The 14,911-nt window shown below is 39.1% G+C and overlaps 1 protein-coding gene across 23 annotated transcripts in view; it reads left to right on the top strand.

Annotated features, from left to right (window-relative positions):
- Positions 1-14,911, top strand: part of GRIP1 (glutamate receptor interacting protein 1) — an 852,850-nt gene that overhangs the window by 733,398 nt on the left and 104,541 nt on the right. For 16 of the 23 annotated variants that reach the window (XM_054527383.2, XM_054527382.2, XM_063712186.1 and 13 more), the window contains 4 exons: positions 1,193-1,340; positions 3,530-3,699; positions 10,305-10,460; positions 11,087-11,242. In XM_054527383.2, coding sequence (XP_054383358.1) covers positions 1,193-1,340; positions 3,530-3,699; positions 10,305-10,460; positions 11,087-11,242 — 630 coding nt within the window. The remainder of the gene's footprint in view (positions 1-1,192; positions 1,341-3,529; positions 3,700-10,304; positions 10,461-11,086; positions 11,243-14,911) is intronic. The other 7 variants (XM_063712188.1, XM_054527387.2, XM_054527372.2 and 4 more) reach the window with 2 other exon arrangements.

The following is a 14,911-nucleotide window of genomic DNA, read 5'->3' as shown; positions in this document are numbered from 1 at the left end:
TAGTCTTGTCTTAGATACCATGACACAAATATTGTGAAAATGAGAATTGAATCCAGATGTTTTAATTCTATGTCCCAGACTCTTTCCCTTGTGTCATGTGGCTCTAATGAGCTTTAAGCAACATCATGAGCTTTCTCATTTGTTCATGCATTCATTCCACAACTATTAGTGGCATACCTCCAATGTGCTAATCATTATTCTAGGCACTGAGAATGCTGTGATTGACAAGACATACTCTCTGCCTTCAAGCATGTTTACAATCTGGCAAGGAACACAGGCATGTCTTCCATACTGGTCACTATGAACCAGTGAAATGTATGCTACAACAGCAGGAGTAGAGCAGGCTGTAGAAGCACATGTGAAAGGCATCTTACCAAATTACAACTTAGGCTTCCTGAGGAATTGATGTTGGCATTGAGTACACAAATGTTAGAAGGAGTTGAAGGAACAAAGAGTGTTCCAAGCCAAAAATAAAGCATATATGAAGTTATGCTTGAGAGGGAGGTGATCCTAAGTGAGGTCCAGAGGAGGGAAAGACCCAAAAGCTTTACAAATTCAACTTAGTGTACCATTCCTACTACTTGGCTAGAGACATCATCCATCCATCCATTCTTCTGATTATCTATCTACCCATCCATTCATCCTTCCATCCCTCTTGTCATTCTTTTATTTATCCACCTACCCTTCCTTCTTTTCTTTCTCCCTTCCTTCCTCCCTCCCTTTCTTTCTTCTTTCCTTCCTTTCTTTTTTATATCCATCCTTTCATCCATTCATTCATCCATCCGTCTATTTATTGCTGGCATTATTTAGTGCTAAGATATTTATTGAATTAAGTAATTAATTTAAAAAACCTTTACTGAGAGACCTAGTATATGCTAGGCATTGTGCCAAGCACTGTGGAGGGGATAAAGATACATAAGATATTATCCCAAGTGACATGAAGCTTAAAATCTCATTGAAGAGATGAACATTACACATACGTTAATACAATACAAGCTGAATGGAACAGGTGTGTTAAGAGGTGCCCTATGAATTTATTATTGACTGTGGGGATATTATATGGAGGGAAATCTAAGTTTCAGTGATAAAATTAACAGGCTAACACCAAACTGAATATTCTTCATCTCTTTCTTTTATCTCTTTGCTTATTTGTTTTATTTTGTTTTGTTTTCTGAAATTTGTTCTTTGACAGATTCTGTGGCAACAGCATCCGGGCCACTACTAGTCGAAGTTGCCAAAACTCCTGGTGCCAGCCTTGGGGTTGCCCTAACTACCTCGATGTGCTGTAACAAACAAGTCATTGTCATAGACAAAATCAAATCTGCAAGTATTGCAGACAGGTAAGTATTGTAGAAAGTGCCTACTTTTCCGCCAGGCACAGTGGCTCACGCCTGTAATCCCAACACTTTGGGAGGCCGAGGCAGGTGAATCACCTGAGTTCAGGAGTTCGAGACCAGCTTGGCCAACATGGTGAAACCCCATCTCTACTAAAAATACAAGAAATTAGCCAGTTGTGGTGGCAGGTGCCTGTAATCCCAGCTACTCGGGAGGCTGAGGCACGAGAGTCACTTAAACTTGTGAGGCAGAGGTTGCAGTGAGCTGAACCATTGCACTTCAGCCTGGGCAACAAGAGCGAAACTCCATCTCAAAAAAAAAAAAAAAAAAAAAGAAAGAAAGAAAGAAAGTGTCCCTTTTTAAAATTGCATGTGTGCAATTTTAAATATATATACACACATATGTACACACACTTGTAATACACATATACACATGCATATACACATACACACACACACACACACACAGAGTTCTCTTACCAGTTTATACAGGTTTCACACACACAAGCAAGTTACTGTTGTAGGACTTAAAAATTCACCTATGTGTCAGCTACCCCATGATGTCACTTCACCTCGTCCAGATGTTTGGTGTGGCCTTTAGCAATAGAAAAAAAAATCAAGCAACTAAGCAAGTTTTCTTACTGTGTCCTAGGGCACTAGCCTGTTCTTAACGTAGGGTAACTGAGTAGATCTTTATTAAACCCCATGCAGAGCAATGATGGGTTTTCCTGAATTGTTGACAATTGAATCCTGCTACCATAAAATCTGATTTCTTTGTTTCTCAAATAAATAAAACAATACTTTTAAAAATATTTTTTACAATACTTTAAAAAAGTCCTATACTCTCATAGCATGTTAATCTTAGGATTTTACAACCTTCGAGGGTGTCTTAAAACATCATTCGCTTCAATGACACAATAAAAATGAAATTTCATGTTTCCAATTAATATTTTATACTCATAAGGTAAAAGGGGAAGAAAAAAAAAAAGACTACCTTTCCATCTAATTAATTATTTTACAGCTCCTGGTAAGAAAAACCTCATCTCCCATAGCTAAAGCACTCCAAGTACAAAAAATGTGGAATTATGTTTTTAGTTGGAAGAGATGACTTGAAATGCTTTTGTCTTGAGAAATAGACTATTCACACTGGGAATTTATAGATATACTGTACCTGAATGACCAGTCTCCCCTGTATGTTTCCAGCCCTCTTCTCCATGTGCCCCTCAACCTGCCTGGAAAACCTCCAGCCATGGTGCAGTGAACTGCAGCAACCCCCGTAGTGGTCAGTCTACATCTCCACTGTGGTCTTACCCGACATTCAGTCCTTATCAGTGACAGCCATTGATCCAGAGGTGTTCTCCAGTTCAACGGCACAGGATGCTTTAATTTTCTCCCTCTGTTTTTTCCCATTCCACAGGGGGTAAGCAGTTTAAGGAGCTGTTCACTTGACTGGTATGTGGGGATGCTGACGACTGTGCTAGCTTTTCTTAACTCATCCAGTAGCCAGCTCTTGAGTTCAGCAAGATGTAGCAGCTAGCCCCTTCTCTGCCCCCATCTTTCCCCTTGACTCACCATGCAGGCCTGGTTTTATTACTCACTTGACTCCTGCATAATTTCTACCATTATCAAGAGCTTTTATACTAATACATGTTCAACTCCAGAATAACATAATAATAAAGAACTGGTGATCTTGGAGCTTGTGTGAGGATTCCAAGGAAGTATTACTGAAATGTCCCCAAGTTATTCTTCTTTACACGTGAAATAGACCCTATTCCAATTCTGAGAGTCATGTTTGAGATTCTGAAGATTTACCCACTCATGTTTATAGATAGAAAAGCCTAGAACAAAAAAACACAGACAAAAGTCCAGGGGAAACATTTTCCTGTTTTTCCCTTTCCTGTTGCTCGCTTTCCCTCAACTTTCCACACAAGCACTCCAAAATAAGATTTTTCTTTAAAGAAGGACAAGAGAAAACATTTCCTTGAATTTTTCTGTATTTTCCACAAGGTTTTACTTCCTTATTCATATTCAAGGTACTTAAAATTTGACAGATGGTGTTTCCTATAACACTCAAACTTTTCTTTTTTTTTTTTAAGTAAATGAAAACTGTGTGAAATTTTAACTATGAAGGACGTGAAAGTCAGATTCCAAAGAGGAAGGCACCGCCTCTTACCGAGCATTTCTCCTTTCCATAGATGTGGCGCATTGCACGTGGGAGATCACATCCTCTCCATCGACGGAACCAGCATGGAGTACTGTACACTTGCAGAAGCAACCCAGTTCCTGGCCAACACCACTGACCAGGTCAAGCTTGAGATCCTTCCCCATCATCAGACCCGGCTGGCCCTAAAGGGGCCCGACCATGGTGAGATGATCCACCTGGATCAAGCTCTTTCTCTGGCCCTCACAGTGTTGCTCCCTCTAGCAGAGTTAGACAGCAGAAAGACACTGGGTCTCATTCTGCCTTTTTTGTTTGTTTGTTTTTTGTTGTTTTTTTTTTTTTTTTTTTTTTTTTTTTTGAGACAGAGTCTCACTGTGTCCCCTGGGCTGGAATGCAGTAGCATGATCTCGGCTGACTCCAGCCTCCGCCTCCTGGGTTCAAGACATTCTCCTACCTCAGCCTCCTGAGTAGCTGGGATTACAGGCGCCCGCCACCATGCCCAGCTAATTTTTGTATGTTTAGTAGAAACAGGGTTTCACCATGTTGGTCAGACTCATCATTTCTTTTCAAAATAAGGTTATGTTTGTTTACTGTAATTCATCTTCCAAAGTCTTTTTTCCAAGCCACACATAATTTGCTTGACGCCCTAACATCGAGGAAAAAAATTTTCAGGCTAGTGCTATTTGATATTTTTTCTTAAAAAAGTCTTTGGTGCAAATTGAATGTGCAGACAAGGCAAATAATTTGGCTTCCTGGTATTCATTTTGAATTTCCAGTCTAGATGAAGTCCAATGAAGGCAAATAGTAAAGCTCTTACTTAAAAATAAATAAGTAAAGTGGATTTTAATAGCAGAACCTTCAAATGTTTGGCAGGAATCAGAGGGAACCAGTTATATGAAGCATTGGTTTTCAATATATTTTGTCTTTTGCCAGTGTAGTTTTTTTCTTAGGGTAGAGAACAACCTGTCTGACCAAACATCTTGTCTGGGAGAATCAGAATATTCAACTCCATTTATTCAATAAAAAGTGTCAGCTGAAGGTATCTGCATTTTGACTCTCTTGAAATTCACAGATACATTTTCCGGGTGTTCATACCATCTACCTAGGCACCGTTAGGCAAAACCTGGTATGATAAAGGGGTCTTTGAGCCCCAAATCAAATGAAGTCAAGTTCTCCAGTAGGATATTTGTTCCGACTCCTTCTCCTACCCTCTTCCTTAAACCAAACACCATTCCTTTGTACTCCTTGAAATTAGAGGCCTAACTAGTATTGTCTGGGTGGCCTGAAGGAGGATAATGCATTTCTGTACATTTAGACACAGTGCAGTTTTCTCTGAAATTGAAATTTTGCTTATGAGGGGGTCATTTGTATTGTGTCTCCCACCTTCTAAAATGCACCACACTTCTCCACAGTCTGGGGCGGGGGGAAAGAAGGACCAGATAATTTTCATACTAAATCAGTCAGCTGGATGCAACCTTTTAATTAAATGGAGCTTAGACAGCCCTGAAGCTAATGAAAATCTCTAGTACAACATTACCCTTATCAGATTTTAATTTTACACATTGGAGTAGAGAAATAATGCAGCATAGGCAGGTTATGAAAAGAAAATCAGGATCACAGTATTGGAATAGCAATGCAAACAGCTGTAGGAAGGTGCCGTTCACAAGGATGCACACCATTCCTATCAGGAGGCCCCGTGGGACCTTCCTGCACTTGGCAGAGAGGAGAGATTTCTGAAGCTGTTTAAGTTTCTTTAAATTAATCGGCAGTCATCATTGGATTTGGAGCACGGTAGCCATAAGGATGCACACTGTGTAGTGCTCTCTCAGCATGGAGTTTTGCTTGCTAAATTCTGATATCAGCGAATCGGAAATGCATACCAGACCCTTTTATTAAAATGTTAGTGTCTTTAGTAATCTCTTTTATTTTTCTTTAATTGGCCCTATATATACAATTCATAAATAATTCAAATGTTTTCAACTCATGGAATATTAAATTTTTAACCTGCCAAGGCAATTTGAGTTTAACTTATATACTAAAATATATGGACTAAGCACAAATTTTTTGCCTTTATTGTGGAAAACCTGATGTTGTTTGTGTTGCGCGGATAGGAAACTGATAGGAAGTTTAAGTAATTCTAGCTTCCACTTCTGACTCGATCATCTACGTTTACTGAAAGTTGTTCACTGTCTTTCTTATCAAGCAGGCATTTCCCCTATACTGCACATTAAAATCAGACTTGCATTTCCAAGAGGAAATAAATTTTGGCTCCTAAACCTAATTAAATCATAGTAAAGAGGAAAAACAAACAAAAAATTATTATTGTGTTTACAATTCTCAAATTTTTGACTAGTGGAGTTTTACATAGTTTTACCATTTCTCCACAAGAAAGTTCTGATTGTTTTTTCAAGATCTCTGATGCCTGAACAGTGTGTCTCTCAACACACTTCCCAAATTTCTAGATTTTGTTAGCAGTAAAGCATGCACCACGGAGTTTTCAGGCCAATGTAGGAATGAATATCTCAACTTGGAATAAGAGATTAACTATGCCTTTCACTGATAAATAGCAGCATTAAAGAAGCTGACAAAAATGAGTTTTCAGTGAGGTTAGAAATTTTTCCCACTGAGGGTTTTCAGGAGACATAATTGGATTGAAGGAAACTGACGTTTTGGAAAGGAAAATGTGACCAGAGTCACTAGACTCGACACATTCAGTACCAGGAGGACCTTCCATTTGAGAGCTCCAGGGCAACCACTGGAACTGCTGTGGTCTGCTCTCTTGAACATCCTGAACAGAGCAAGAGGCTGCAATTAGAGAAGAAAGAAAAGTAACTTCTGTGACCATATATCTCTTGAGACTGCAGTAGTGATGTCACCATGGAATGATACAAAAACCATAATATTTTAAACATGTTGTTTTCTTGTCCATAACAAGGGACTTAGACATACCCATAGGAAGAGGCAGTATGTCTGGTGGCTGCAATGGGGACTTTAGGATCACATGTCCAGAGCTTCACCTCTGACTCCACCATGTGGGGTCTTAAGCAAGTTACCCAACTTTTCTATACCTCAGTTGCTTCATCTGTAAAATGGGGTCATAATAATACTTGCCTCAAAGGAATATTGTGAACATTGTCTGAGCTAATCCATGAAAAAGCACCTAGCACAATGCCTAGTATATAATAAGTACTCAGTGAAAGCAGGCTACGATTATTGGCTTTATTAAATGAGAGAATGTCTATAAGTGCTCTTTGCAAAATGACAGGACATGCCAAAAATGTAACATCTTATTATTAAACTCTGGAAATACTTGCCTATCAAGTACACCACTGTAAAACAGAAAACATTTGGAGTGTACATTCAAAATAGGCAGCAGCTCTCTTCTCTGGCCTACATTATTTGTTCAACACCTTTTGCATTCATCATCCATGGCATACAGTTTTGTGCATTATCTTATATCATTTTTGTCTCTTAATTATTTTATATGTATGAAGATTTAATCCCCAGTAATAATTCAAAGTCAAGGTAAACGGTATGACCTTTAACCTGCCTGTAGCAATTGGCACAGTCTGGGAAAGCAATAGGTGGTAAATAATATCTTCCTTATTGACTTATTAATTGTGCTCGACAGTCCTAACAAATGCCCAGTAATTTTCAAAGCTCTCAATGAAGAAGTGGGTCAAAAGGTAGGTGTAGAATCCCGAAGTGCTTTCACCATACCCTGGCTTCATTTGAAACACAGATGGTACTTTGTGAAAAGTACGCTAAAGTGTCTGTGGTTATAAATTGGCCAGACACAGTAATAACTGCATCTTGCTAAAATGTCTTCTCGTACACCCAAAGTAGAATGAGGATGATGAGAGAGAATCCATTAGGGACACCTCCTGCAATAAATACTCTTTTATCTCAAGGAAAATGCTGCTGCAGTGTTCACATGGACGCTCTGGCTGATATTCCCATTCATTCATGCATTTGTTTATTCATTCATTCATGTATTAATCATTATATACCAGGCACTGTTCTAGTTGCTAGGATATATTTAGTGAGCAAGACAGGCAAAGTATATCCCTACTCTTATAGAATTCACATTCTAGTATAGACAGACAAACATTAAAAATATATTAAATAAATAAAGCTGTTTCAGACAGCAATAAGTGCCATGAAGAATGTAAAACAGTAATGAGATAGCACGGGGAGGGCAGCTCCCTCAGCCAGGGAGATCAGCAACAACTTCTCTGAGGAGGTGGCACCTCAGGTGAGACCTGAATGATGAGAAGGAGGCAGTCATACAAACAACTGGGGAAAGAATAGCAAGTGCAAAGGCCTTGAGGCAGGAAGGAACCTGACTTGTTCTAAGAGTAGACATAAGATCAGTGTGGCTAAAATATACAAATGATGGGGAGAGTGATATGGATGAAACTAGAGACATAGGCAGGGGCTGCATTTCATTCTCTTTGTAATAGTTAGCTATTCAGGCCGGGCGCAGTGGCTCATGCCTATAATCCTAGCACTTTGGGAGGCTGAGGCGGGCGGATCACCTGAGGTCGGGAGTTCCAGACCAGCCTGGCTAACATGGCAAAACCCCATCTCTACCAAAAATACAAAAATTAGCTGGGCGTGGTGGTGGGCACCTATAATCCCAGCTACTGGGAAGGGCGAGGTGAGCGAATCGCTTGAACCTGAGAGGCAGAGTTTGCAGTGAGCTGAGATTGCACCATTGCACTCCATCCTGAGTGACAAGAGTGAAACTCTGTCCCCCAAAAAAAAGGTAACCTGTTCAAACAGGAGTGGCATGATCTAACTTATGTATTTAGAAGGCCACCCTAGCTGTGTTGTGGAAGGTGGGTATGCAGGAGATGTGTTGGGAAGCCATGTCTGAAGGTGTTACAGTGGTCTAGAGAAGGAGGTGGCAGCTTGAAGTAGGAAAGTGGAGAGAGAGGGGGAATCCAAACCACAAACAGGGCAGTTGAGTAGAAGGAGCAGGCCAGATGGTTTAGGGTAACAAAATTATAGTGGCTATGAAAGTTTCTGCTGCAGATTTCTGAGAAATTCTCTAAACTTAAGTGTCCAGTGAGTGAAATTTGTTGAGTGAAAGATAAATTTATTTCCTTTAAAAGATACTTTATTGTTGGCATGTAAATGGAAAAGTAGACAAATCAATATACTCTGAACTCATTTGTTTTTATTCTGTGTGCCAGCACCATGCTAAGCACCGTATTTGCCTAATTCTCAATATCCCTGTGAGGTAGATGATTTCATGATCTCCATTTGAAGTATGAGGAAATTCAGGTTTAGAGTGGCTGAGTAGCTGGCCAAGGTCATATAGAGAGGAAGTGCTGGAGGCAGAGCTTAAACCCAGGTCTGCTTCACCCCGCAGTGATCTGTCCATGCTAGTGCTTTTTTTTTCATGTCCTGTTTCATTCTAGAAAGGATGCGAATTGACCAATTCAGCTGGCATCACAGTTGATGTAACTTAAGTTCTTTTCTAAATGACTCTCCTTTCAATGCATAGAGTATTTCACCTCTCTACATATTCACTTGTAAGACACCAAAATCATGAAAGTAGAAGGAGATATAAATTCATATGTTAAGTCAGGCATGGTGGCTTATGCCTTAATCCCAACAACTCAGGGCTGAGGTGGGAGGATCACTTGAGACCAGCTTGGGCAACATAGGCAGAACCTCATTTCTACACAAATAAAATAATAAAAAATTAGCTGGGCGTGGTGGCGTGGGCCTGTAGTGCCAGCTACTCAGGAGGCTGAGGCGGGAGGATTGACTGAACCCAGGAGTTCAAGATTACAGTGAGCTATGATCACACCACTACACTCCAGCCTGGGTGACACAGCAAGACCCCATCTCTAGAAAAATAAAATAAGTTCATATGTTATTTTGAGTTCTTTAAGATTATTAAATGAAAAACTTCATATCAGACATAATAACAAACATTATCTTGCTCATATTTCAGAACACTGGGTGGAATATCAAATCTTAATATTGAAACTAGAATGGAAACATGATAAAGATTTTCTAAAACATAAAAGGGATGGCAATTTGAAATTTTAGTAAAGTTTGATATAAACTTTATTCAAATTTTATGGCATCAAGGAAATATCAAAACATGAAATATTTTAATAATTATTTCTAATGTAAATATGCTTTTTCAAAAAATCATAAAATACAGAGACTTTTATCTTCTCCTTATTAGTCGAGATACAGATAAGATTCTGATACTGATAGATGATTAGAGTGGTTTATTGTTGAGGAAAATCAAGTCCAAGTGATGGATTGTAGTGCGATTAAAATGTCAGAGCAGTAAATTCTGATGTGTGACTAGTAAACCACTTGAGTCATGCACCAACGTGACTTATTGCTCCTTTTTTTCTTTTTCTCAAAACAAGTGCTACTAACTGGCCAAGATTTGCAAATCTTTAATTGCTAATTGTGTGCCGTAGATCTTTGAGGGGCTGACTTTTAACTTAAAAAAAAAAAATGTTCTTAATCTCTGCTGCAAAGCACCGAGGGAGATTAGAAATTGATTCAATAGTCATCTTAAAAGAAGAAAAAATGAGCTGAGGAAAGATATGCATTATTCTTGGGAAGATAAAAAGTTTACATCCTTTATGTTAATCATCTATTTTGCTGACCACTGAGAAAAGGGCAAAGCCAAGTAGATTTGTTTTTATTTGCAAGCAGCTTTCTTTTTTGTTATACTTTTAATTTGGGCAATTCAGTTATTTTTCCTCTTTTTTGGTTCTTTGTTTGTTCGTTTGTTTTTCTTATTTCTCATCATCACTTCATATGGGCAGTGAAAATTCAGAGGAGCGACAGGCAACTTACCTGGGATTCCTGGGCCAGCAACCACAGCAGCCTTCACACCAACCATCACTATAACACGTACCACCCTGACCATTGCAGAGTACCAGCCCTGACATTCCCGAAAGCACCTCCTCCAAACAGCCCTCGTAATGTTCCGCGCTTTCTCCTCCTGGTCTTTTATTTCAATTATATTTTTCTCACACTTTCCTTTTCTCATCTTTGGCTTCATGGGTGTTGTTTTTTCTGTTTCTTATAGTAGCAATTTATCATTTCTGACATCTCCCAGGTTTTTTTCTTTTCCATCAGAAAGCATTTGTTGTTAGGAAAGGATGTAAATGTTCAGAATGCTTTATATGTGGCTCAGGAAGTAACAGTTCAGAATATCATACAGAGACAATGTTCTCAGGTCTTCTTTGTATATGTGGAATCACTTACAAAATTCATGTCAGAAAATATCTATGAAAATGAGATTATGTTTCTGATGCATTGAGTTGTTCATGGACAAAGTTGTTCTTTTGTTTGTTTAAAGCAATTCTCATAGAGTCTCTTTGTGTTCCTATGAGTTTATAAAGAGCCTGCTGCCCCTCAGCATTTGTAGGCTCTTGTAAAGCATTGTCTCATGCTCCTGAGAGCTGGCCTCTGTCTGGCTGGGGTCCTTCCTAGCCATTGCTATCCATCATGTGTGTCTTTCTGGACTGTTACTGGTTGGCAAGTGTGGCGGGCTCACAGCTCACCTGAGAGTGCTCTGTGCAACGTCTTCACTCTCTTGCAGCAGCTTTGGTGTCTTCATCCTTCTCTCCTACCTCCATGAGTGCATACAGCCTGAGTTCCCTGAACATGGGGACTCTACCTCGAAGCCTCTACTCCACCAGCCCACGTGGAACCATGATGAGGAGGAGACTGAAAAAGAAAGACTTCAAAAGCTCATGTAAGTGAAATGACAGCCAATGGCATTTGGCCTGGAAAAAACCTGTGGGCATTGGAGCCTTGGAAATACTGAAATTGTGGGAAGAGTGTTTCACAGTTGCCTAAGTGATCAGGTAGATGCTGAGCAGCTAACAGCTTTGTGCCAAAGACCATTGACATGATACCAGTATCTGGCAATGACTGCACCCCAATATAACTTCAGACTGAATTCATTCATACTACCTTTGCCTACAACTTTTTATTTGAGATTTGAGATTTTTCTTGATCTTTTGATGTCATAACATACCCAAAGATATGATTTGTCCTTTAAGACTCCTTTTATTATATTCTGGGTGGCTTTGGACATGAAACCTTTTTTCTTAGTTTCTTACTCACTCTAAAGAAATTTTGTGAAAACGATGCTCCGCTTTTGATAAATGTAAGATTCTCATGCATTCGTTTAATGTTGTCATAAATTTCTTACTAAATTATATTTTGTTGCCCTCCTCCCCAAAACAATGAAAAATATGAACATTCCTTTTTAAACTATATCTCATTCCCCAAGACTCCAATACTTTTTCCAGAAGCCTACCCCACTGGTAATCAGTGATCTAACATATATTTCTTATTGTCCACTCCAGCCTAAGGAAGATTGGAAGGACACTCAGCTTTACAATAAGCATCCTAAAGTCTAGGAAATTCAACCATGATTCTCGTAAAAATGATCTGGGCAGCCAAACACGATATAGACTAAGCAAGACTAGGAAGATGTAGTTGGCTACTTGCTTTGGGATAGCTGGTTGTCTGAATAGAGGGGTAAAAAGGGTGATTGAATGCCTTAAAAAGAAAGAAATAGAAATCACTCCTACATTTATCGTTTCTGTTGGGGAAGATTGTTCTCTCTTATCATGATCACATAACTTGTGGAAGAAGAGAACACTGAGCTTTCTAACTAGACCTATTCATAGTCTAGAGAGTCTGTTTCTTGTTCTGTATCCCTTTTGATGGCCATGATTATGATTCCTACAGAGAAATTTAAAGAAGATGGGATCTCTTCTTGTGCTCACCATGGGAATAAAAATAAGGAACATCCCTAAGTTACCTAAATAAAACCAAAACCAGATACTTCACAGCTGGTACGGACTTATTGGCTTTTCAGCTTGTTTGCAAGAGATTCATCCCCAGGAGGATCTCTCTCCAGTCTCACCAGGGCCACCCTAAGTGCCCAAGACCAGCCATCACCCACACTGGGAACTAGTTTCTTCATGATACAGGAAACTGAAGCTTTCCTTACAGTGGACTCCATTGCATAAGACAGGGTCACCACTGTGGTTTGTACATGATTTAGACTTGCATATACTTTTACATATAAGGAGATTTGTCATCTTTGGTATATGAAAATGATAGTAAAATTGAAATTAGGGAAGTGGAAGATTAAGTTTAGTCAAAATGAGAACAAAGTGCTCCTAGAGTCCCATATGTTTTTTAGCTGACACTAGAATAAATTATTTACTCTTGGAAGAAACTAGTTGAATGCAATACAGTGTACTGGTTATAAGCCTAGACTCTGGAACCAGGCTACCTGTGTTCCATCCCAGCATCATTACCTTCTAGCTGTAGGACCCTGAGCAACTTCCATAACCTCTCTATGCCTCAACTGAAAATAGGGAAGATCACTTCATTGGGTAATTGTGAAGATTGCATGAGGTATGCCTTGACTGAAAATAGGAAGAATTACTTCATTGGGTAATTGAGATTACATGAGATTGCATGTGTATTTGTGTTTAGAACAACACCTGGTAAATAGTAAGCACAATTTAATTGTTAGCTATTTTGAATAGTTTGTGTTAACTGTCATCTACCTAAATATGAATTGTCAAGTGAGAAAATCTTTTGACATTGCTCTCAAACTTCCGTCTTTTTCACGAGGGGTACATTTTAGCATAATACATAGATCTTGAGTCTTCCATATAATGCCTTCAGGGTTTGTGGTGGGTATTTGTATATGAATTCTTTTAAACAGATAATGGCTTTGTGTGTAGTACTCCTCAGTGACAAAAACAGGCTAACAGCACTCAGCAGGGAAGAGCAATTAAAATGAATTCATTAGTGTTCGTACTTCTGCTTCAAAGGCTAGTATTTGTGTTAGGTAAGACTTGCTATGTTGATTAGGGACATTAGTGAATACAAACGAATGATGTTTGGCTATCTCAGGTTGATATTTACAGATCTTAAATTTTGTAGTAGGAAACAAAGCTGAGGCAGTGCTGTCACTGATATGCATAACCAACTCATAAATTCTCTCTTGAATCAGGACATTGTTCTTCAACATGGTAGAAATATAAACAGAAACCTGTTTCAATACATTTCTAGTTGTTTGTGTTTGCTGTAGACATTAGCCACTAGAGCACCACTCACAATATACATACCAGAATGTTCATAAATGTGTCTCAGGAGATCATACATTTTATATTTTATTCAAACAATAAATTCCAAAATGCTATGAACTTTTACTCACACTTCAAAAAGACCTGAAAAAATGATAGCATTGCAAAGGTTTGTTTTGTTTTTTTTGTTTTTTTCTTTTAATGAGGACTTTTTTCTTTTCTTTTATTGCATAGGTTTGGTATGGTCACATTAGATGTAAAGGTCTTCCCAAATAACTGATAATAAAAGTTTTATTGCCACTCTTAGTATACCATGGTTTATTTCCACCCCTTTATTTATGTCTTTATCCTGTGCCACCATTTGCTGCCCGCTTTGTAATACGTATGTTTCTATAGCAACCAGGCCATTTGTATAGATGGTGAATCATGGCAAAAGTCACAAATACAATAAAAAGCCTCTTTGCTGTATTGGTAATGACTTGAGGCCAGAGTTTGCAAAACAGAAAATGCTCATATGTATTTCCAATGCCAAGGAAGGAGATGCCCAGAAAAAAAATGAAATCTTCTCACATGAAAATTAAAACATTCTGTATCACTGATCAAAGAGGAAATACAAGAAGTCTGTATATAGTGATGTGTTACAAGTATTAAAACAGGAAGGTGTCATGTTTGTTTCATGGGAAAATAACGAATACAGCACACATTAGGCTTTGACGAGTGTCACAAAGCCCTGGAGACATTGCTAAGCCATATCATAGAGGGAGCCCTCTCATCTCCTCTGCTGGAATCTTACTGCCCTTTCCCTGGCTGCCTGTGCTGCCTCTTTTTCTGCCAGAGGCCAAGTCTCCTTCCAGAACTTCATCATCTCCCTGTAACAACAGCATGGCTGAGCAACAGATCTAGCTAGTTTGCCCTGCTTTCTGTTCCCTGCCACTGTACCCTGGGCCAGTGTAGAGACTCTGTCTCTTCCCAGTCTGCCTGAATTGCAGCAAAGAGTAGAAGTTAGAGCACATTTCCAGAATGGTCTTTGCTGCTTTTGTCATCAGTAGTAACTACTACTAGAGAGAGTGCCATTGAAAAGAGCTGAAGGAAAGAAAATGAAAAAACATAACAACTTTTCTGGTCCCTTCCATTGACCTGGGAACAAAGAATGAAAGATAAAGGCAGCTACTGGTAAGCTTATATAAGTGACCATTCAGGGAGCCCTGGAAGGGGATACCCTAAGAACTGTCCTGACACCCTCATTTGGACAAAGGAGCTGTTGGCCACCTCTACTGCGTTCCTGAACCAGATCACATGATACA

Source organism: Pongo abelii, chromosome 10, assembly GCF_028885655.2.
Source record: "Pongo abelii isolate AG06213 chromosome 10, NHGRI_mPonAbe1-v2.0_pri, whole genome shotgun sequence".
Classification (NCBI taxonomy): Eukaryota; Metazoa; Chordata; class Mammalia; order Primates; family Hominidae; genus Pongo; species Pongo abelii.
Note: the sequence above shows the minus strand (reverse complement) of the source record. Positions and strands in the feature narration are given on the sequence as shown.